The sequence below is a fragment of the Chiloscyllium plagiosum genome, unplaced genomic scaffold, assembly GCF_037043375.1.
Source record: "Chiloscyllium plagiosum isolate Xiang-an unplaced genomic scaffold, Cpla_swu_hap1 HiC_scaffold_27, whole genome shotgun sequence".
NCBI classification, from domain to species: domain Eukaryota; kingdom Metazoa; phylum Chordata; class Chondrichthyes; order Orectolobiformes; family Hemiscylliidae; genus Chiloscyllium; species Chiloscyllium plagiosum.
The window spans coordinates 50149091-50174658 of NW_028270165.1; the positions used below are offsets into that span (position 1 = coordinate 50149091).

The window sequence follows — 25568 nt, forward strand, 5'->3', positions numbered from 1 at the left end:
GATCAAAGGTAACGGAGAGAATGGGGTTGAGAAACTTATCAGCCATGATTGAATGGTGGAGCAGACTCAATGGGCTGAATGGCATAATTTCTGCTCCTATAATCTTATCATATGCTGATGTGTGGAGGGGTGAGAATGGGGGAAAAGAGATAAAGAGGGGAACACAATTAAAGTGAAGCTGGATACAGATACATAGGAAATACAAGAATTGTACGATAAATTTCAGACCACATAGAAGCACTGGCATACAGAGGGATCTGGCCATATAGATCTCTAAAAGTGGCAATACAGGCGGGTAAGGTGATCAAGAAGGCACACAGCACGTTTGCCTTGAGTGTAAGAGTTGGCGAGTTATGTTACAGCTTTTTATTCCAGTCACATTCAGAATATTGCGTGCAGTTCTGGTCCCTACACTACCAGAAGGACATGGATGCTCTGGGAGAGGGTATAGAGAAGGTTCACTAGGACACTGCCTGGTCTGGAGGTCTCATTATGAGAAGAGAATGGGATAAACCTGGATTATTTTCACTGTAAAGATGGGGCAGAGAGATGACCTCAACAAAATGATGAGACACACAGATTGACTGGACGGGGGCGGCGTGGTGACTCAATTATTAGCACTGATGCCTCACAGCGCCAGGAAAACTGGTTAGATTTCAGTCCCAGGTCACTGTCTGTGTGGAGTTTGCACATTCTCCCTGAGTCGATATGGGTTTCCTCCGGTTTCCTCTCACAATCCAAACGTGTAGGTTAGGGTGGAGTGGCTATGATAAATTACCCCAATGCCCAGGAATTGGAAGGTTAAGTTGGATTGTCCGTGTTTAAATTGCCCCACAGTGTTCAGAAATGTGAAAGTTAGGTACATTAGTCAGGGGTAAATGTCGAGTAATAGAGGTAGGGAAATGGGTCTGTGTGGATTATTCTTTGGATGTTTGGTGTTGGGCCAGATAGTCTGTTACATAGTCAGAGGCTTCTCTCCCCCCGCCCCCCCCCCCACCCCCAGGGTGGAAAAGTCAACTACAAGAGGGCACAGGTTCTAGGCGACTGGGGGACAGTCTGGGGGAGAATTGAAAGGGAAGATTTTTCACACAGTTGGATGGTGGATGCCTGGAATGCACTTCCAGTGGATGTAGTGGTAAGAGGCACCTTAGCAACACTGAAGGTGTATCTGGATAGACACATGAATGGGAGGTGAATACAGGGACAGAAACCATGCATCGGCAATAAATAGCAGGTCTAAGTTAGGATTAAGACTTGACACAGGCAAGTGAGGGGATGGGATAGGGGGTAAAGTGAACTTTCAAAAAGCAGGGGATACCTGTATGCTGATGAAGGGGTGGGTGGAGGCTCAGGTGGAGCATAAACACTAACAGAGGCCAATTGGATCGACTGTGCTGGAGACTCAATGGGACAGAGACAAATGCATCTATTTCAGATCTACCTGCACTTCAGCCGCTTCTGGACTGTTTCCGTAGGGAAGGTGCAATCCCAGGCTCAGAGAGCATCAGCCCCCACTGGAAGTAAAGTGGGTGAGAGAGCGGCCATTCAGCATAAAGGAACCCCTTACCCCTCCCACTTCACCCACTAAACGGGGTTCAAGATGTGACTCTCAGTAGCGGTAACAGCAGAGTCCAACCTGAATCCCTGCGCCATCTCACTTGTGAAGTTGCTGGTGTCTCCACAAGTTGCATGACTGGGTGAAGCCCTTCCCACACACTGGACAGGTGAACGGCCGCTGCTTGGTGTGGATGCGCTGGTATTTGCGCAGGGTGGAGGAATAATAGAAGTCATTGCTCCACACGGGACAGGTGAACGGCTTCTCCCCAGTGTGGACGTGGAAGCTGAGCAATAGGTGATACGACTGGGTGTAGCCCTTCCCGCACACGGAGCAGGAAAACGGTTTCTCCCCTGTGTGCATCCGCTGGTGCGGCAGCAGGTGGTGTGACTGAGTGAAGCCCTGCACACACACGGGACAGATGAACGGGTTCTTGCTGGTGTGGACCCACTGGTGGGCCAGGAGGTGGTGTAATTGAGTGAAGCCTTTCCTGCACTGAGTGCAGGTGAACAGCCGCTGCCCGGTGCGCAAACGTCGATGAATCTCCAGCGCAGATGGCGAAGAGAAACCATTCCCACACTCCCCACATTTCCACGGTTTCTCCATGGTGCTGGTGCCCTCGTCTGTATCAGACAATAACAATCAGTTGAAAATTCACTCACGCTTACAGCATGTGTGTGGTGTTACTGGTGAACCCGCTGATAATTGGAACACTCTCATTCAGTCTGCAAAGCTTGTTCCAGTCACTACTCTGGTGTGAGGGTATGTGAGACTCTGAGTTTCCAGTCACACTGACATTTAAAACCTAACTAAGCAGACAAACCTTCTCCCCTTTGTTTTCAAGGCCATCAATATCCACGTCCTCGTGAAACAAGTGACTGTCAGACTTTGATGTGATGTTTGGTCTGAGATTTCTGCCGCCAAATTCTTCTCTTTTAATATTCCTGTGAAGAGATTGCAAAGGTCATCACAGTCAGTCCATGAGAGAAAATCTGAACGTAATTCTAGTTTCATTTGAACATTCTTTCCTCTCTTAATCCCAAAGATCTTTGTGTAGATCTATATGTAACTGTAAACCAACAGGGTTATGGGGCAGACTGCATACCTCCACGAAGAGTTCACATGGACTCAAGTTGCTGAATGGACCTCTGTAGTGCAGTATTGACACTCTTACTGAAGATCTACAATATGCTGCAGTACGATATTACAAGCCCAGAAACAACTGCAAATCAGACAAGGACCTTTCAGAAGTTGGACCATAAACTTCTGAAGCTGCTGCTGCTCTTCCTCTCTCACTCTCTGAATGAAGATTGATCTTCACCCAGACTGCAACTTCCTTCCTCTGTCAAAATATTTGTGAACACAGCCCTTTTTTTGAAGGATGGGATGTTTTCTGATCATCACAATTAAAGGGGTGTCTTCCCCCTGATATGCAAAGGGACGGTCAGTCAGGGGAGGGCAGGGTCACGTCTTGTTGTTGTTGTGTGGAATCTGTGACAGCTGCATCAATTCATCCTAACTCCTGTACTCAGTGCTCTGGCTGATAAAAGCAAGCATGCCGAAAGTCTTCTTCACTGCCCTGTCTACCCATGACTCCACTTTCTCGGAGCTATGAACCTGCACCCCAACATCTCTTGGTTTGAAATACTGCATATGAAACTGATTTGGTGCTTGTTGGTATGTGTTATTATTTGGTGCTTATCTCGACTCTAATTCGGTATTTTATACTGAATGCCATGACTGATGAAGGCCAGTGTGCCAAAAAAGTTCTACCTGTGACTCCACTTTCAGAGAACTGTGAACATGTACTCCAAGATCCCTCTGTTCCACTACACTCCTTAAGGTCCTACCATTCACCATGAAATTCCTACCTTGATTTGACTATACAAAACGTAAGACCTCAAACTTATCTATATTAAACTCCATTTGCCATTAACCTTAAACCTATGCCCTCTCATTTTGGACTCCCCCACCCAAGGGAAAATACCTTGCCTATTTACCCTACCCATGCCCCTCATGGTTTTATAAATGTCTTTAATGTCACCCCTCAGCCTCCAAAGCTCCAGGGAAAATAGCTCCAGTCTATTTAGCCTCTTCCTGTAGCTCAAACCCTCCAACCTGGCAGCATCCTTGTAAATGTTTTCTGAACCCTTTCAAGTTTCACAACACCCTTCCTGTAGTAGAAATCACAGAATTGCATGCAGTATTCCAACAATGATGGAACCAATGTCCTCTCTGAAGAGGATTTTAAAACAATATTTATAACTACAAGCAAATCAGGTTAGTTGGGCATGACTTTCACATAGCAGTTTGTTTTGGTTGTCCTTCATTAACCTATGATTTATAATATATAAGAAAATATTTTGAGGGATGGGATTGTTGCTTGCACGTCCAACATTTGCTCCCCATCCCTCATGGCCTTTGGACCGAGCAATTGGCTACATGCTTGAATGCAGTTGAGAGTCCATCACATTGTAGTAGGTCTGGAGCCACATGATGTGAGCGTGTGCACGCGTGTGTAGGGTTGTGAGTGGTAGATTTCCCTCCCTAAAAGAACACTTTCACAACACTCTGTAATGATTGGACAAAAACAACAGTTCTGGCAGCATCTATGAGGAGACGACAGTGTTACTGTTTTGAGTCCGGTGGCCCTTCAAAATTAGGCTGGATTCAAAACATTAACTGTTTTCTTTCCACAGATGCTGCCAGACCTGCTGCATTTCCCCAGCAATTGTGCCTTTTGTTGCTGATCTCCAACATCTGCAATTAATTGTCTTAGCCAATAATGGTTTTCTGGTTGCCAGTACAGAGACAAACTCTCACTTCCAGATCTTTTTATTCATTGAAAATAAAGTCCACTAGCATCCATGATGGGATTTTAATTTTTGTTCTCAGAAGACCGAGATCTCTGGGCTACTTAACCAGTATGACTAGATCACACTCTTCCCTTCACTGACAGTGACATTGACAATCTTGTCCTGAATAATTTTCTTTATTCATTCATGGAACGTGACACTTGGTCTCCCAAAAAATAACCAAGTGCCAATTCAGAGGGCAGTTAAGAGTCAAAACATGACTTTGGATCAAGAGTGTCACATTCACCAAACTGGGAAAGGACTGAAGATTTCCTTCCTTAAAAAAAAGTTTATTAGTGAACAAGATAAGTACTTATGACAATTGATAAGATCACCAAAGCAGCGATAAGTTTATATTCCAGATACATAAATTGATTTCAAATTGCCTCGGGGCCATAGCAGCATCAATTTGAAACTCCAGATGTTAAATCCAGGAACAATTCCCAAATGCCACCAACTCCCTACAATCTCTCGGCTTCCCAACACTGACTGGTCTGTAATTGCCAGTTGTATCCTTTTCCTCCTTACTATTTACTATTCAATTCAGCCCATTGAGTTGACTCTGCCATTTATTCAGATCACGATTATTCTGGGAAACATTTACTCCATTTTGCTGCCATTTCCCCATAATCCTCAATTCACGTACTGATTAAAAAAAATCTATCTCAGCCTTGAATGCACGTAACAACCCAGGCTCAACAGCCCTCTGTAGTATCAAGTTCCACAGATTTACTGCCCTCAGGAGAAATTCCTATCTGTCCTAAACATGCAATCTCTTATTTGGAGGTTACTTCCTCTGGTCCCACTTTTGCACGTCTCGCCTGTCAAATCTCCTCAGAATCTTGTCCGTGACAATAAGGTTACCTCTAATTTTTCTAACTTCTAATAAGCACAGGCCCAACCTATTCAGTTCTCCTCATAAGACATTTTTTTCATCCTGGTATCATCATGGCCAACCTTCTCTTGACTGCCTCCAGTGCCAATATATCTTTCCTCAGGTAAAGGGCCCTAAACTGTTCGCAGTATTCAGTTGTGGCCTGACTAATGCCTTACATAGGTTCCCTATAACCTCCCTACATTTCTACTCTATTGAAAAGGCCAACCTCCCATTTGCCTCCCTATTACTCACTGAAATTGGATGAAGAGATTCGTGGATGTGATTCCAAATCCCTCTATTCTAAAGCTTTCTCCATTTAATATTCAGTTCTTCACCTCCTGACAAACTGCATTACCTCATTTCCCCATCTACCAAGCTTTCGCTCATTTGCTTAACCTGTCTATATCCCTCTCCAGATATCTAATGTCATCCTCACCACCTGCTTTCACATCAACTGTCTCTTCTGCAAATTTAGCAATAGTACCTTCACTTTACTTATCTAAGTAATTCGTATATATATTGTAAATAATGTTGGCCCCAGCGCTGATCCCTGTGGTACATCACCAGTTACAAGTTGTCATCCTGAACATGCCCCTTACCACAACTGTGGTAGTTAGCCAATCCTCTAGCCATGCTAACATACAGCCTCCCAACACCGTGGACTCTTTGCTTCCTACTTCATGAGATGTGAATATCATTGGCTGTGCCAACAAATCTTCCCAAACTGACCTTGAAAAGGTGGTGCGGAACTGCCTCTTAAATTGCTTCACAAATATGGTGTGGACTGTAACAATGTTCAGGAGTGAGTTCCAGCATTTTGGCTAATAACAAAGAAACAATGCGATATATCTTGCAGTCGGAATGCTGTGTTCACACTTGTCTGTTCTTGGTGGTTGAGGTCATGACTTGGAAGGTGCTTTTGAAGAACCACCACTCATGCAATCAAGCCAGACTGATAGATTGTGGCCCGAGATTCTGCCATTTTGACTTCCCTCATCAATCTGCATTCTTTCCAGCGAAGTTTCCGTCTCAAACCGCCACGCAATGCTATCTGCTACGGCTTAAAAGATAAGAATATACATGATTTTGGGTTGTATAAATCTTTGCCTGCCAGAATTATTTTCCGAAAGATTTTAATTAAACTGGGTGACTGCATGAAATGGTTTGTTGGTCAGACTATAATCATCATCCTGAAAGGAGACAATGCCAGTAATACCATTGAACTCGTCTTTTTGTTTAAAAAGCACAAGTTCTTGATTTATTTTTACAACTTACTGGCATTCACACCTGCACATTCAATGTCAAACTCAGACAACATAAATGAAATTACACCATTAATTTTGTTTTACAACAAACCAACAGTTTAATTAATAATACACAGTGAATACCAAGGCTGATTAATGTGAAATTAAATTTGACTGAAAATGTAAAATCGAGATGAGAGATAACAAATGGGGGAAGGGCAGAAGGCAAGAAATGCAGCATCACAGAAGGTGCTCCTCCAGGGAGTGTATTTTACCAACTACAACTGCTAAATATAAACAAACACTCTGACATGATCCTCCGGTTTTAATGTAAACCATACTCCAATACAGGAGGGACCATTTAAATAAGTTAATAGATACAAGCCTTGAGCAAATCCAGCCTCCAGCCGGGCCCCCCGCTTCTTGGAGTTCGGAGAGGGGTTCCCACTAATTCATTCAACAGGAGGCGGCTCAATTTATTGTAATGGGCACGGAGGGTACAGTGGTTGTGTCTCATGTTGAGGAGGAAGCTGTTTCCTCTCATTCAACAGAAGAGGACCTATCTAGTAGAGTTTCTTTTGTGGTGAAGCTGAAGTCTCCCATAGAGCCCTGAGGCTCAGGTTCAAATCCCACTGCTCCAGTGTGTGTAATAACATTACTGCCCAAGCCACGTGCCAATTGGCATAGGGATAAGAAAATTAGGGAAGGAAACACGTCAAACTGTTCAATGCTATCTCCAATCATTTCACTTCCTGTCCATTCGTACTCCAGTAAGCCCAGCCTCGTTTAACGAAGGTTCTTTTTGAGAAGTTTAATCGGGCATTTTTGCACAAGTCAAGTTAAGAAAGCCGGGATGTTTCGCAAGACTGCGCGGAAGACAACAATTGTAATTCTAGGAGGGGAGGCTAAATTATGAATTCACTAACAGCCTCCCCTAAGCGATAGTGCAGCACAGGCCAATGCATGTCTCTGTGGCGCAATTGGTCAGCGCGTTCGGCTGTTAACCGAAAGGTTGGTGGTACGAGCCCACCCAGGGGAGGTGTGTTCGCTTTTCTTCCTTGGCTTCGAAGCTGAAAGCTTTCAATGGGGTCAGGAAAATGTTCCCCAAACGGAAATCCTCTCCACAAAGGGGTTTCGGAATTGAATTAATGTCTAAAGTAAGGGACTGTGGATGCTGAGAAGCCGAGACAAAAAGAGAAACTCGGCAGGTTTGACAGTGCCTGTCGGAGAAAACAGAATGTTGAAATGTTGTCTCTGATTCTCTTTCCACAGATGTTGCCTGACCTGCTGAGTTCCTCCGGCAATTTCTAGTTTTGTGTTTAACGGAAAGTTCATTTCACCTTTTGGGATGAAACACCTCGACTCGCCATGTGCAGATATTTAACCCTTTCGAATCACTGTGAAGTGATTGAATTCAAACAAACTCTGCGATGATTCACTCTTTCTCAGCTCCACAGGCAGACATACCTGGGAAGTGAAGTTGTCAGTGTGGTTCTGTATTAGTGGGCCGAGTGGTTAATGTGATGGACTTGAAATCCATTGCGGTTTCCCCACGCAGGTGTGAACCCTGCCGACTACAAAATGAGAAATGTCGTCGAAAAGAAAGGGAGCTTGCTCCCCGGCTTCTTCTTTCAGATTCAAATCAGTGGAGGGGGAAAAGTATTTCACTCACATTGGGACTGGTGGGAATCTGCAACCCACTGCCTGTTCGGGTGGAACAAGCAGATACCCGCAGAGCTTCGTTTGAGGCTGTGAGCCAAGTGTTTCGAAATGAGATTAGAACAGTGAGAGGCTTGAAATCGTGATCGAAATAAAGCAGGCACCTGAGGACAACGGTGTTTCCTTTGCCAGTGAAAGATACTGCTTCACAAAGTTGGGCCGGTGGAAGGGAATCAGTGACGGTGATTATCTTTGGTTGTTCACCTTGTGAAGGTTCCCATTGCTGTGCATGTCCGTGTTAACGTCAGAACTCTGCAGCATAGTGGCGTTAGATACGCACAGGGGCGGGGCGCAATGGATGACGCATTTGACTCCACCTACCTGTTTGAAATGCAGCTTCTTCACACACCCCAATTAATCTTTCTCATTGTCCTGAAGCCGGCATACGGTTTGAATTCCCGATCTGCGGGAATGGGAATCTTTTCACTGTCTCGCGTCAGTCAATGTCGCTGAGAACATCGGAGTCAAGTCACAGCGCTGTCAGATGAGGGGAAGCTGAAATAGCCCCACACGCTTCTCACGGGCACATTTTACTTTCCCCAACTCAACGCCTCAACCATTGTGGCTCCTGGGAGTGGAAAGGAAACAATCACCAAAACCCAGTCTTAGCCTTGTGAATCTTCAGAAAATCAGCAAACGTTCATCCCTTCGGACTTTCTATCCTGGGCTGAGAGGGAAGGGTTTTGTCACTCTTTTGTAGGACATTGCAAGTGGATGTTTTGCAGAAAAGCACCACAATGCCATTTGATTAATCAGGACCTGGATGTTTTCGGTCTTTGAATGTAAGTGTTGTGCTCAAGAACTTTGTTGTTCACAGTTTATAATACTTATCTTCCCAGTCCCCTGTATCACTTATCGAAAATGTTTAGGTTGTGTCTTGTAATCCTTTCACTGTCTGCTAATGAGGATAGCGTTTCCGTGTTTTACCTAAATTATCTTGACATTGCAGACCTCAAGCCTCAAGCTAATTTCACGAGAAAACTTTTCCAGTTCAAAAGCCAACAGTTAATGATGGCTCTGTTTCTTGTCACGTATCCAATTTCAGATCGATGTTGTTAATGTCCCTTTTATTCCTTCAGATCCAGGTTTCGCTCACAGGGCTAGAACAGAACTGTCACCAAATACATTTACCAATCTACGTTCATCCTACCGATTGTATTAGCATCATCAACACTCCTCATCAAAATAACTCGAGAGACTTTCATCACAATTTTCTGTGAACAGTTCTGCATTAGCTTTGCTGAATGAACCCCAAATTTCTTGAAGTGGCTCCTTATTTTCGGTCCTGATTATTAATCTCTCTACGCATGGGAATGGATCCTTCCCGCCCGCTCTATCTCTCATCAATGTGTGTAGTTCAGTTCGATCTCCCATCAGCCTCCTCTGTCTTGATCAAATCCAGGGCAACAGGATACGCTGGGGCTATGGCGCGGACAGGACAAGCCTTTCCTGTTAGAACCATTCCATGAGAAATTTTGCAGCATAACTTTGGGCGTGCAGTTGTGGCCGAACACTTAAGGTGTTGGCTTGGAGATCCTTTGGGGCTTCCCCGCCCAGGGTGGTAACCTGCTGACTATGCTTTCTTCGCTGGCGATTTTAAATGACTTCCTGTTGGTTGCACTATCGCTCAAACTTCACAAAGCCCGTCTCAATAAAGTCCCGTTTTCACATGTCTGGTAATTTATTGCCATGCAGGAAACTCGGGTTCTGAACAAACAACGTACCAGACTCACAACGTCAGCTCTGTTTACCTTTCCACAGATGCTGCTCGACCTGTTGGTTTTCTGCAGTATTCTCTGTGTTTATTAGGCACAAGTGCTGCTTTTCATTCAAGAACTTCAATCCCTGTCCTCTGGTAACTGACTCTGGTCAGCGGCAAATTGTGCTTCTTATCATTAATCTGCCCATTCCCACCGCTTCTTCTCCCATCATTACCAACAACCCCAGGAAATCTCCAGTTAATCTTCTTTGCTCCAAAACGAACATTCCCAACCTTGGGAATGTCTCCCCAAAATGGAAATTCCTCATCCCTGGAAATGAAGCATGGCGTACTCTTGGAAAGAGATTTTGGGAAAATATTGTCAGTTCGGAAATGAAAAAATGTTCATGGAGCAAAACACAAATCCCAGTCGCTGAAAATGTGTTGCTGGAAAAGCGCAGCAGGTCAGGCAGCATCCAATGAACAGGAGAATCGACGTGTCGGGCATAAGCCTTTCTTCAGGAATAGAGAAGAAGGGCTTATGCCCGAAACGTCGATTCCCCTGTTCCTTGGATGCTGCCTGACCTGCTGCGCTTTTTCAGCAACACATTTTCAGCTCTGATCTCCAGCATCTGCAGTCCTTACTTTCTCCTCAGAAATCCCAGTCACCAGCTTTGTGAACCTTTAGAAACTCTTTGGGAAGCGGATTTAGAGAAGAATGAAAGATGAACTGTCCGAAAGAGCAGAGACAGTCCAGACACCGTCCCCTTGTTGAAGAGGCCGGGAGATTGACTCTGATGTTCTCGGGACATGAACTGATCTGAGACATTGAAAGAATTGTCGTTCCTGCACATCAGGAATTCAAACCACTTCCCATTCCGAGCCAATGCGAGAACTCGGGAACAGGCAAAACACTGAAAGGCTCGAAGGGCGACGGCCCCGGAGTAAGAAAGCTTGTTCCTCGTGACATGGATGTGTCTGCAGAGAGTGGGATCAGAGTGTCTCCGGTGTCTCCACAATGAATGTCCCAGGCTTTATTATGGAAAAGTAAAACTGATAGACGACAATTGTAATTCTCGGCGGGGAGGCTGAATTATGAATCCACTAATCGCCTCCCCTAAGCGATGGGGAAGGTAGTGTGGTTCCTTGTCTTTGTGGCGCAATTGGTCAGCGCGTTCGGCTGTCAACTAAAGGGTTGGTGGTTCGTGACCATCTAGGGGTGGTGTGTTCGCTGCTCTCCCTCCAGCTGCGTAGTCGTGTGTTTTTAATGGGGTCAGGCAAAGAATTTACAGAACAGCTGCTTCTCCTTCTGTCTCCCTGCTGCCATTTTTCCCGTCTCCGGAACCGGCCCCTCTCTACTGGCAGAAAAATAAGCCGTTTTGTTTCTAAACTTTTCTCTGACACCTGAGTGACCAGTGACAAGCATTGCCCTCCTCAACAGAGAATAGGAGAAGACCACGCAGACCTCCACCAGTGTGTCATCTCAACTGTGCACATTGGGCCAGTATATCAATGTGAAATATTTATGTCGAAGTGTTTTGGGAAGCAGATGAGAAGGCGAGGTACACAACAGTGCGCCATGATACGGAAAAGCTGCTAAAGACGACATTGAGTGAATAGGAGAGATGGTTTCCCCTCTGGGTTATGCTCCCATCACGCACCCGCAGACATTTCGCTGACACGCAAATATAAACTCTGTCTAAATTCCCACATTCTGTTTTATCGAATTGTGATTTCGCTCAAAAGTACAAAATTTCAACACTCGCAAAATTCAAACTTTAACAAAGTGCTCATAGACATACTTTGCGAACACCTGGAAAACATTCTGCCAAACGTACCTGGGGAATTTCGGTTTGAGTGCTCTTGAACTTTAAGTGGAAGGACGGGACGTTTGCCTCGAGACTGCGTAATGCGGAGATGTGTTCCCCATGTAAACTGGTAGAGATTGGCCATCCCAGTACTTCCCGATGCAGGGTTGCCCAGACCCACCGGGAGGTTTCTTTGATAAACTGTCCGGCAGGCTTCTAGCCGACCGTGACGTCATAGGGCGAGCCCCAGTTGATGGCCTGCAGCTGCTGTGACACAATAATGATGCTGGCCCTGGAACATGAATACGAATTAGTTCATGAGTCACGTGGTACTGACTCATTCAATGGAGTGTTCTTCCAACTTCAGGGATTTGTATATAAGAGGAGGTAAATGGGCAAGGCTTAGACCTAGGGTCCACTCTTCCTTCACTCTCAACACCCCACACCCACCTCCCATAGTCCCAAGGCACTTTCCACTGCAACCGCCGAATGTGTAACACCTGCCCATTTACCTACTCCCTCCTGAATATCCAAGGGCTCGAACATACCTGCCAGGTCAAGCAGCACTTTGCCTGCACATTTGCCACAACCTAGTCTACTGCATTCGCTGCTCACAATGTAGTTTCCCCAACGTAGCATGAAGCATAAACTGGGTGACTGTTTCGCAGAACATCTCAATTCTGCCCGCAAAAAAGGCCCTGAGCTTCTGGTTGCCCGCCACTTTAACACGCCACCCTGTTCCCTGGCCAACATCTCAGCCTCAGGCATGCAGCAGTGTTCCAGCAAAGCTCGGCTCCAGATGGAAGAACAACGCCTCATTTTCCACTTGAAGACCCACCAGCCCCACCTACAGTTCGATGATTTTAGGGCCTGAAATCCGCCATGTCCTATTCTCTCCTATTCACGTAATGTCGTCTTTCGCAGCTTTCCCGTCTAAGGGCGCTCTGTTCTGCACCTTGCCTTCTCATTTGCTTCCCAAAAAACTCAACATAAATATTTCCCAGTGATATACTGTCCCAATGTGCACAGTTGAGGTGACACACTCGTGGAGGTCTTCGTGGTCTTCTGCTGTTCTCTGTACCCTATGTTGAGGAGGGCAGTGCTTGTCACTGGCCACCTGGGTATCAGAAAAGTGTTTAGAAATAAAACGGTTGAATTATCTGACAGTGGAGAGAGCCCGGTTCCTGGGGACGGGACAAAAAGCAGTAAGGAGACAGAATGAGAAGCAGCTGTTCTGGAAACTGTTTGCCGCTTGCAATTCTAAGAGCAATCTCAAATGTATTTCACACTGAGCAAGTCTCAGCTAGTTCAAGAGGTGGGGCGGGTACGGGCGATGGGGTGCGCCTGGTATCCAGCTCGTTGGTCTAGGGGTATGATTCTCGCTTTGGGTCTTCTACTACTCCGACTTGCCAGAGATGCGGTGCTTGAGGAATGTCAGCAATGAAGCGAAATTGGAAAATTGGGACTGCTCTCCACGGAGAACAGAAGCCTTGCAAATCATGAGAGGCCGAGACACAGGAAATAATGTTGTGAAAATGGTCCCACGACTGAAAGGATCCACAACGATTCGGCAGAGTTTTAAAGTCAGGAGGGAAACAAGTAAAAGTGACATTAGGAAGAACGTTTTCGTACAGGGAGTGGTTAGTGTCAGTAAATCCCTATCTGACATTGACAAAGAGGAAGATTCAATGGACCCGAAAGGGAATTCGGTGGTCATGTTCAGATGTGCAGATTTACACGGAAAAGGCACGGAAATACGAATTGAGACACACGTTTACTAACAGTGTAGAACCAGCAGATCGAAGGTGGGCCACATGGCCTCCGTCTGCGCTGTGATACATGTTGTGATTCAGAGTGAAATCACAGTTCGATCAACAGAATGTGGGAATTTAGAAAACAGTTTATATTTACACAGCCTCCATACGTCTGCGCAACAGCATATTACACGACAGCAGTGGAGATCTTTGACATCAGTCTCGAACGTGCCTGCCACACGCCAGACGAAAGGCTGAAGGGATCTATGGAAAACACTCCGTGTGGGAAAGTAGAGTGTCGCAGCAGGAGGGTGCTGGGTTCATGTACCTCGATCGAAACTCTCGTCTGCTATTGCTTCCCTTTGTAACGGTACTCTGTTCTATATCTTGCCTTTGCCTCTGCTTCCCAAATATTCGAGCATCTGAGCTGAATATGTCACTAAACACTGGCCCAACTTACACAATTGAGGGGAAGTGCTTGTGGAGATTTGAGTTGCTTTCCGCCCGTCTGCTCTGAACTGAATCCTAACACCCCTCTCTGAAATGGGAATGAGCTGGTGAAGTTGAAACAATTCGAATTCCAATCCCGACACTGCGGAAACAGGCCCTCCTGCTCAACAAGTCCGAATCAACCCTTCGAAGAGTAACCCGCCCAGACCGGACATTTACTTTTGATTGATGCGCCTAACCTACCGACCTCTGGGCACTATGGGGCAGTTTAGCATGGTCAGTCCACCTAACCTGCACATCTTTCGACTGTGGAAGGAATCCGGAGCACCGCAGGAAACCCACGCAGACACGAGGAGATTGAACAAACTCCACACAAACAAGCCGCACAAGGGTAGGATCGAATTCAGGTCCCGTTATGAGACAGCAGTGTTAACCACTGAGCCGCAAAGCCACATTATTTGCGGTCGTATTCATTCCCTGCAATAGTTCCCCACTCCGGTTCAGACGTGAATGACAGGACGATCAGCATTTCGAAAGCAACATCACCACACAGACACAGTTCCAAGTGATTAGGACACATATCACCGATTGCGAATCGCCTCGGAGAGATTATAGTGACAGAGAGTCACATGGAAATGATTGACTGAACGGCTTCAGGCTGCGGAGGAATGACGTCACGCGTTTATGCCGTCCCTCTCCCTGTCTCTGGGACAGAGCGGCTGAGGGAGATACAATGGCTCATTTTCAACTTCATCTGGGACAGTTGGGGCTCAGATGTTCACTGCTGCCCGCAGTGCTGTTCCCAGCAAATAAACAGACGCCCGTGTTAGAAAAGTCTTTCTGCAGGATTGCTGTGTGCAGACGAATTCTGAGCACCGAACAGGCTGCACACAAACGCACTGATATGAATTTACCTGAGGGAACAGTTTCCGGTGTCCATTTCGCTCTGTCCCACCAGCACAGCATCTTTCTGTCTCTTTGATTACAGACCTTTGTAATGTAGTTAAAACTTGCCCATTTCCTCCGCATTAGTGGAACTGACGTCTCCCATCCCAAGTGATTGACAGAGAGCAGAAGAGCGAATGGGCACTCTCCTCCCGCAGAACAGTTGCAAGTAGAAACAAAATGGTTTAATTATCCACTAGTGGAGAGAGTCCAGTTACTGGGAACGGGACAAACAGCAGCGTCCTGGGCGCAGGGAGACGGAATGAGAAGCAAATGTTGTGGAATCTCTTTGCTGCTGGCGATTCTTGGGGCAACTTAAACGTTTTTCACACTGAGCAAGTCTCAGCTGCTTCGGGGAGGGCGTTTAGAGCGTCCGGGGTCAGGGCAGCGCGCGCCTGGAAAGGCCTGTGTCTCGTTGGTCCAGCGGTATGATTCTCACTTCGGGCCTTTAGTTGGGCGGACTTGCGAGAGATCCCGGACGGGGCCTCATTTCTGAAATTTCCGTGTGCAGAAACACCGGCGCAACTATGTTAAACGAATTCGGACTGCCTGAAGGAGGGATGGGGCCGAGCTCCCATTACAGCGAACAGGGTAAAAGGAAACACTTGCTCAAAGTGAAAACAAGCATTGCACATCGTTCGCCCGCGCATGGCGACTCTGAATGAATCCTCCAACTGCATTATTGCCCAATTGTGAGCGTGAAATTTCAGGAAGCGGGGAAGTGAAGTGATTGCAGATAGCGCTGAACAGGTTGACGTTAATTGTGCCGTGTATGAGGATTGTCAGCAATGAAGGTAGATTGGAAAGTTGGGACAGTTCTCCTTGGAGAACAGTAGGTTGAAAGCTGGCCTGAGTGAGGTTTTTCAAGTCATGAGGGTCGAGACACAGGAATAATGTCGTGCAAACGCTCCCACGCCTGAAAGGATCGACAACGATTCAGCAGAGTTTTAAAATCACGAGGAAAAGAAGTAAAAGTGACATTAGGAAGAACGTTTTCGTACAGGGAGTGATCAGGGTCAGTAGGTGACGCAAACTTCAAACAATTATGTTCCTGAACCCATGGGACAGACGGATGGGAGTGGAAGACAAGAAGAAAGAGAGACACAGAGTGAGCGAGAAAAGGGAGAAAAGTCAGAAAAACAGAAGTTAAGGAAAAACATAGAGAGACTGAGGAAGGGATACAATTCCAGTGGGTCCCAGCTTTCTCTATGGTTTCATACACTCCCTCTCATCCATGACAGACAGGCCCTGCTCCAAGAATCAACGTCAGTCTGGATGTTTCAGGGACGGTGTGGGCGTGATGAACGTTGGTTAATCGATCAAAACTGACACTGAGACTCTAACAGTACCCACACTCATCCACACACACACACACACACACACAAACACACACACACACACACAAACCCTTTGATACTCACCTCCTGCTCCATCCACATGGCAAAGGGAACTCTGACTGACAGAACATGCTTTAAATACCTTCAGGTCTATGACTTATAGACTTTTCTGTGCCCAAAGCTCAGCTCTTCTACCGAGAGTATACCTTCCCCAGGGATGGAGCATTGCAATTTGTGAGTTAAGAGGAAGCGGGAGTGGGGTAAGAGAAAGCAGCAGCTCAATAGTTTAGTCCAAACTATCTGTTTGTCTGTCCCTCTCCTCCTTCCCCACCTCCTCACCTCACACACAGATTACAGACTTAAAATCCATACAGAGTCAAAGCTTCAGTTTCAAACCAGCAGCAGCCACAACAAAACACAGGCTTCTGCACCCAAAGGACACAGATTTATTTCACAAGGAAACAAGGATTTTCACACAGCTGAGCACAACATTGTCTGAGTATATCTCTGGACATGTTTGTAAAAGTCAGTGATTCTGTGTCTCACTCTGATTGTATTGCGCTTCCATCTCTGTGTTAATGTCTGTTTTTCTGTGTTGATGTGACTATCTCTGCAAGCAATGGGACACAGATTTTGTCGGAGGGAAGTTTGAGTGTGTCCGTCTGTGTATGAATGACAAACTGTCTGCAGTGGCACAGTTTGTCCCGGAAGCGTGTGTCTGAAAGTTTATTTATAGCTATCTGTGAATCTGATTTTGTGCCTGTGCGTGTTGGTGTGTTCCCAGTTCTGCCTGCAATGGGACAAACTTTGATTCATCACGTTTATAATTCATTCTTTCAAAGTCAGAGTTTCTCTCTTTCTGAGAAGTACAGTAACACAATGCCGCCTTTTGCTGGCCTACCCATGTGACATCACAAGCGCCACTTGGGGGCGGCACGGTGGCACAGTGGTTAGCACTGCTGCCTCACAGTGCCAGAGACCCGGGTTCAATTCCCGCCTCAGGCGACTGACTGTGTGGAGTTTGCACGTTCTCCCCGTGTCTGCGTGGGTTTTCTCCGGGTGCTCCGGTTTCCTCCCACAGTCCAAAGATGTGCAGGTCAGGTGAATTGGCCATGCTAAATTGCCCATGGTGTTCGGTAAGGGGTAAATGCAGGGGTATGGGTGGGTTACGCTTCGGCGGGTCGGTGTGGACTTGTTGGGCCGAAGGGCCTGTTTCCACACTGTAATGTAATCTAATCTAAAAACTCGAAAACATCTCGCTGTTCCACTGCATCTGTTCCCTGGTCCTCCTGTGGCGGGGGTGGGGGGAGATCCACCTGAATTTTATTCAGAACAGCAGTAGCAGCACACAGCTGCCTGAGACAGGTGTGGACACATTAAGTGGGATGACTAATTAAGTCCTATCCCAGAAAAGCAGCAGGTAACAGCCTCTTACCAGTATGTATTCGTTAGAGTTTCAGAAGGTTTTTTTGAATGGACAAATCGTTTCCCACACACAGAGAGGGGAATGGCCTCTCTGCAGTGTGAACATACTCATGTATCAGCATTTCATGTCTGTGTTTAAAGCTTTTCTCTGAATGTGAGCATTTGAAAGGTCTCTCAGTGTTAACCAGTTGGTGTGCCTAGAGGTTGATAACAGAGAATGCCTTGTTACACTCAGAGCAGGAGAATGGCCTCTCCCCAGTGTGATCTCACTGGTGTGTCAGCAGGTAGGATGAGTCACTTAATCTCTTCCCACACTCAGGACAGATGGATGGCCTCTCCCCATTGAATTCATTCTTGTTTCTCAAGGACGGGTGATTGATTGAATCCCTTCCCACAAACAGTAGATGAATGACTTATCTCCAGTGTAACAGCATCAATGAATTTCCAGCATGTATAAGCATTTGCATCCCTTCCCGCAGTTTGCACATTTCCATGGTTTCTGTGGTGTAGATAATGTTGGATGATCAGCTGATTCCTCACCCAGACGCAGGACAGGGTTAATGGACTTATAGAATCCCTACAGTCCACAAGTCCACACCAACCCTCTGGGGATAAAGACATCCAGACCATTCTCCTACCCCATGACTGAACATTTACCCTTGACTAATGCACCTAACCTCCACGTCCCGACACTATGGGCAATTCTACATGGCCAATTCACCTAACCTGCCCATCTTTGAATTGGGAGAAGAAACCGGAGTACCCAGGTGGAGCTGATGCAGACCCAGGGGGTATGTGCAAACTCCACAGAGACAGTCGCCTGAGGCTGGAATTGAGCCACTGTGGCAATTTAATCTCTCCCTGCTGTGAATGGTGGGATGCTATTCAATCTGTGGGACTGGTTCAGGACTTGTCCATTTGTCACTGAGGACACTGATGTTTGCAAACTTTTCCCACAGAAAAACATTGACAATCTAATGGTTTTCAAATCCTGATGAATTGATTCACTCTAAGATCCTGAAAAGACATTTGCTTGGAATAATTTATTTGCTGATAAATGTGTCTCTGTGATTCTCTGTATAACAAACTTAAATCAGGAAAAAATAGAGATTGAGAAATCGTACTGTTTAAGATACTAAAAGGAGTTAAGAATCATAAAAACCTTATAGTGTGGAAGCAGGCCGTTTGAATCCACACCCATCCTCTGAAGAGCATCCCACACAGACTCACCCCATTTCCCTGCATTCCCCATGGCTTACCCACCCAGCCTGCACATCCCTGCACATTATGGGCAATTTAGCATGGTCAACCCACCTAACCCATATCTCGTTGAATTGTGGGAGGAAACAGGAGCACCGAGAGGAAACCACACAGACATATGAATAAAGTGCAAACTCTACGCAGTCACCCGAGTCTGGAATCAAATCCAGGTCCCCAGAGCTGAGAAGCAGCAGTGCTAACGATCGGGTCATCACGGAGTTCTTTGAATCCATCAATTTGTGTGAAAGTAACTCAAATACTGACCGTGAAACATTACTGGACTGTCATGAAAAACTCAACTAGCTGACAAATGGCCTTCGGGGAAGGGCGTGTTCTGGCCCTCCACAAGACTCATCCCTCAATGAGAGTAGAGATAGTGAGAGCAGTGGGGTACTTACAGACAGTTTCCTCCATCTCCATCACAGGAATAACTGACAGATCCTCACTTCAAGAAGATCAAGATCAGAGTGCATGAAGAAGCATCACCTATAAACTCCGCTTTCAGACACACACTGTCCTCTTGTAGATACATATTTTTGTTTCTTTAGAGGGAGGGAGAGAGAGAGACAGAGAGAGAGAGAGAGAATTGCAGCTCACTGACCTTCAAGAACCAGCCGTTCCGAAGCCTCTCCTTCTCAGTGCAGGAGAGACAAACGTTCCTCTTGGTTTGAGATTGCTGTGAGGAAATTCTTCCACTCTAACCTCGCGTAAACGAATTTCCCAGAGTTCAGTACTAACTCGAATACAAACACTTCCCAGCAGGTTGTTCCTGAACCCATCCTGTCCCTCCCTCCAGCTCTGTCTCTCACTTTTCAACTCCACCAGCTCAGACACCCGCACTGCGCATGCTCCATAAGCAACTCAGCGCTGCCTTTTGTTCACTGTGATTGGCTCGGGATCCCGCCAATTCCAGAATGTCGTCCCGAGCTGCCCCACTTTCTATTGGGCAGGACATGCGGTCAGTCACGCAAGAACTGAAGCATAAAAGAGATATGTGTTCATCTCTGAGCCTGCGTGTGTTTATTGTCCATCCCTCGTTGACTGGAGGGCGGTGAGGAGTCAACCACAATGGAGTCACATGTAAGTCTAACCGGAGAAAGGTGAGCCCAATGGTATCTTACAATAATTGACAGTCCAGATTTTTAATGACTTAACGGAACACCCCTATCTGGCCTGGTGATATCTGAACACCTCTCACAGAACATTAACCAGGGTTGGCTAGGACTAGACCAGTTACATTGAGACAAAACCACTGACTTCTGAGACAGGAATTTCCAGCTTTGGTCAACAAGAGGACACAATGTTTCAGGGAAACCAGAAGTATCTATTCAGAGTTTCCATCATGAACTGACAGGAATAACTTCCGTAAAACTCCCTCACAGGATTTTAGGGTGAAGATTTACATATGAAAAGAAGAATCATAATCCATAAATCCGTGTGTGAGTAAGAATAATACTTATTGTTACGTCATGGAGATCAAACCCTGTTAATTAAACTAACCGCCCAGAAAAGCTCATCTTGCCTCATAATCTGTTAAAATGTGAGTGACAGAATTCCTAAATTCCACTATTTAAATAAAATATTTTTCTAACTCGAATAATGAACACTAAACAAAACCTGTTCACAAATCCAACACCCCCTTTCTTTAACTACTTACTATCTGACCCAACTCGACGCAACTTAATATGCTATTCTAATAACATATTTATTAAACGTTACATTAACTTAATCTCAAGGCCACACAGTCTCCTCTTCATTGATGTTTTTACTTTTCTAGCTGCTGATCTTCCTGGGTGCTCTTCTTTATACTGTATGTTTCACGTGAATAGATACCTTTGATGGAGAGTGTTTTCATTTTATCTGTGAGTAAGGTATTAGATCGGCAGTTGCTCTCCCACTAACTTTCAAAATGTCGGGTTTTTTTTTCCACCATAGGGCACATTAAATTCTTATTTGATTGATTTCCAGGGATCAAAACAATAAAATTCAAAATCTCATTGTCTTCTGGTATCCTGGGCATAGCTTAAATTAATTAAATTTGAATTGTTGTCAAAACAAAGAAAAGAACACAGGTATCCATTTAACAGCCAATCGCTACATTTGAAACAGCCCGACCTTTTGCTAGCAGCTGTGGCTGTACTTTAAGTTGAGAAAAGCACTCTCTATCTTAAACTGACAATACATGCTTTCGACTTCATAACATTGCATTGATCATTTGTCCTAGACGAACACGAAGACTCCAACACCATGATGCAACGATGTAAATGTGGAGACTATGGGAAGAGATTGTAGTTGCCCTGTCTAGCTGGAAATTGGTTGATACAGTCACACTGGAAATGAGCTTTTGCCTGCTCGACATGTGGAAAGGGATTCACAGTGTATTCCAGCTTCCAGAAAAAAATTGCTTATCACACTGAGGAGATACCGTTTAGCTGAACCTCCTGTGGAAAGCGTTTCACACAGTCAGTCAACCTCACTGTGCACCAACGAGTTCACACTGGGGACAGACTGTTTATGTGCCCTGTATGTGGGAAGGAATTTGCACGGACATCAAACTTGTTGCGACATCAGCGAGTTCACACTGGAGATAAATTATTTACTTGCTCAGAGTTTGCAAAGGGATTCGGATAGTCCCACAACCCGCTGATGCATCAACACATTCATTCTGGTGAGAGTGTGTAAAAGAATTCACTTCTGCCGACACATCAATGAGTTCACACTAGGGAGAGATCATCCACTTGCTCCGAGTGTAATACAAACTGCATTCAGTTTTCTCAGCTCTTCAGTGCAGTTACAACATTGGCATCTACCCAACAATCTGGAAATTTGCCAGATTGCTTGTGCACAAGTAGCAGTATACATCCAACTCAGGATTAATCGTCCTATCAGTATACTCTCGATTATCGATAAAGCTATGCAACATATCGAATAACATCCTCTCAGTACCACCAGTCTCACTCAGGTACTGACCTCATTCTAGCCTTTGGTTAAAACATGGACAAAAAAGCTTAATCCTCGAGGTGAGAAGAGATTGACAGCCCTTGACCTCAAGGTTGCATTCGACTCAATGTGGCATCAAGGTGTTTTGATTAGATTCCAGGATGTAATTTACTACTGCGTACGTTATTCTCTATATAAATCACAACGATCCTCTTGATTAGGTTCCAGTCTGTAATTCACTCCCGAGTATGTTATTCTATATACAAACTATCCCGAACCCCTCAATTAGATTATAGTCTGTATTACACACTCAGTTTTCTGTTATACTGGATTTAATCATCCTCATTCCCTCGATCAAATTTCCGTCTGTAGACCACTTCTGATTGTGTTATTCTGATTAGATTCCAGTGGAGAAAACCCTTGCTTGAATCTAGCTACCTTTCAGGAAATTTCCATGTTTAATAATTTTGAACGTTTTTCAGCGACCAATCTATAATCGCTCTGTCGAATGTAAAATCACAGTCGTCCATGGCATAAATTTTACCCAACATGGCATGCGAATGTGATCGCAACCCATTCTTAATGCAGGACTCCCACGAGCACGCGCAATGCGCGCTTACATGCACATGGACTGGAGTTGGGAATATGCGGAGTGATGGTCCGGAAGCCAATGATGTCAATTTCGGTTCAACACTGACAGTGATCGTTCCGAGAAACTCCTCTCACAGATTAGATTAGTTTACCTACAGTGTGGAAACAGGCTATTCGGCTCAACATCAACTCTCCGAAGAGCAACTCACCCAGACCCATTCCCCTACATTTACCCCGGGCTAATCCACCTAACACTATGGGCAATTTAGCATGGCTAATTCACCTAACCTGCACAGTTTTGGATTGTGGGAGGAAACCGGAGCACCCGAAGGAAACCCACACAGACACGGGGAGAATATGCAAACTCCACACAGACAGTTGCCCGAGGCGGGAACCACCGCCCGAGACACCGTGCCGCCCTCATGGGCGGGGGGCTTTTACAGGCTTTTCCTCGAGTAATGTTTGAATGTTTGACTGGTGTCGTGTGGTGAGTCTTTCTGACCTCTGTCTCATTCACATGATAATTTTGGTGGTTTGTAGTTTACTGCGACTGTTAAGCTGCACTCCTCAATCTTACTCATACATGGGACCTGAACGTCTTTAGTATCTATTTGCTATACCTAATTGTGCTATTCTGAGCTCCAGACTTCAGATCCCTGGAGTTGGATTCTAGAGCGTGGTGCTGGAAAAGCACAGCAGGACAAGCAGCATCCAAGGAGCAAGAGAATCGATGTTTCGGGCAAAAGCCCTTCATCAGGAAACCCTGGGGTTCCATGTCAGTTTGAATGGGAATGTTGGGCATTTACTGAGCTCCTTGAGTTCAGAGGTTTAGCGCTGGAGAAGATGATAGAGATAGCGAGGGACAAAACTATGAGCAAAGATTAACATTTTATAATGGATCTGCTGCATCACCAGGAGCCTGTGTGCGTCAGCAGGCATAGCATTCATAGATTAAATGAACTTGGTGTGAGGAAGGCAAGAGAATGATACGAATAGAGACCCACATTTACTTACTGTGTCGACCCAGCAGAGCGAAGGTGGGCCGCATGGCATCTATTCAGAGTGAAATCACAGTTCGACCAACACAATGTGGGACGTTAGAAAACGTTTATATTTGCACAGCCTCCATACGTCTGCGCAACAGCATATAAGACGACAGCAGTGGAGAACTTTGACATCAGTCTCGAACGTGCATGCCACGCGCCAGACGAACGGCTGAAGGGACCTGTGGAAAACGGTGCCGTATGCAGGAGCAGAGTGGCGCAGCGGGAGCGTGCTGTGCCCATAACCCAGAGGTCGTTGGTTCAAAGCCATCCTCTGCTTTTGTTCAATGTCTCCTGGAGCGACTTTCCTGAGTGATGGTACTCCGTTCAGCATCTTGCCTTTCAACGACTTCCTGTGTGTCTGAATGCCCCGAATCATACCGATACTCTCGCGAAACTCACACCGTTCAAGTAACTTGCTTTTGGAGGTCTGAGTGGTCTTCTCCTGTTCTTCGTCGGTTTCCTATGAATTGAATCGCAAACCCACTTCTCCGAGATGCCAGTGAGCTGAGACGCGTACCTTGTGATTTCGTGCCTTCCCTGCCGTAATTCGCCTCGCCGGTTCGGACGTGGATGACAAGACGATCAGCATGTCAGAAACTGTATCACCATTCAGACACAGTCCCTTAGTATTCGGACAGATATCACCGATTGTGAATCATTTCAGAGAGAGCAAAGTGGCAGAGAGTCGTCGTGGACACGATGGGCTGGACCGCCTCTCTCGGCGGGAGAACGATGGTACGTGTTTATGCCGTCCCACTGCCTGTCTCTGGGACAGAGAGGCTGAGGGAGCAACAATGGTTCATTTTTAATCATCCCTTCCGTGTTGAACTGTCTGCAGTTCCGCAGCTCAAGGCCGTGGGGATGACTCTCAGTGAGTGAAGGTTTCACTCGGATTCTTTTCATCTGAGGCACTTGGGGCTCAGATGTTAAATGCTGCGTGGTCGCAGCGATGAAAGCGATGTCCACTTTGCAATAGACTTTCCGTAAGATTGCTGCGTGAAGACAAATTCTGAACACCAAGCAGGCTGCACAACAATGTGCTCATATGAATTTACTTCAGGGAAGAGTCTTCGATGTCCATTTCTCTCTGCCCCGTCAGCACAGCATCTTTCTATCTCTCCGATAACAGACGTTTGGAGGAAATTCACAATCAAAGTTACTCACTTCCCACGCATTAGTGTAAGTGACACCTCTCACCCGAAAGGATTGGGAGATAAAGAGCAGAAGTGCGAATGGACTCTACCCTCCCTCCAGAAAAGCGTACGAGTAGAAACAAATTGGTTTAATTATCCGCCAGCGGAAACATATCACTTCCTGGGGATGAGACAAACATCAGCGCCCCGGGGACAGAATGACAAGCAGATGTTCTGGAAACTCTTTGCTGCTTGAAATTCTTGGAGAAAACTGGAATGTATTTCGCACTGAGCAAGTTTCAGCTGGCTCAGAGTCTCCAGTGTACATTACTCTCTGAGTTTATATTTGCCGTGTGAGAGTTCCCGTGTTCCCAACCCAGGCGAACCATCATTCCTTAAATTGACCTGAGCAAAAATGCCCGATGAATTTTCTCAAAAAGCCGCTTCGTTCAATAAGATCGGACTGCCTGAATTAGGGACGGCGCAGAGCTGCCATTGCAGTAAACATAGCGAAGGGAAACATTTGTTGAAAGTGAAAACAAGTATTGCAGATTTTTCGCCCGCGCAATCCGAGACTGAATGAATCCTCCACCTGTATTACGCTCAATTCTGAGGGTGATACTTCAGGGAAGCGCTGAGCAGGTTAACGTGAATGGTACCGTCCTGAGGAATGTCAGCAATGAAGGGAGATTGGAAAGTTTGGGGCAGCTCTCTTTGGAGAACAGAGGGCTGAAAGCTGGCCTGATTGAAGTTTTCCACGTCATGAGGGTCACAGAGGAAATAATACAGTGAAAATGCTCCCAGGCCTGAAATGATCGAGAATGATTTGGCAGAGATTTAAAGTCATCAGGAAAATAAGTAAAAGTGACATTAGGAAGACCGTTTTCGCACAGGGAGTGGGGTCAGTAAGTCGCTGTCTGACAATTCAAT

General features: G+C 45.9%; 1 protein-coding gene across 1 annotated transcript in view; it reads right to left on the minus strand.

Annotated features, from left to right (window-relative positions):
* The window catches only part of LOC148143992 (uncharacterized), a 59966-nt gene extending 57805 nt beyond the window's left edge, over positions 1 to 2161 (minus strand). The window contains exons 1-2 of the mRNA XM_087975290.1: positions 1683 to 2161; positions 324 to 329 (exon numbers count right to left, since the gene is read on the minus strand). Coding sequence (XP_087831416.1) covers positions 324 to 329; positions 1683 to 2161 — 485 coding nt within the window. The remainder of the gene's footprint in view (positions 1 to 323; positions 330 to 1682) is intronic.
* Positions 2162 to 25568: the final 23407 nt, after the last annotated feature.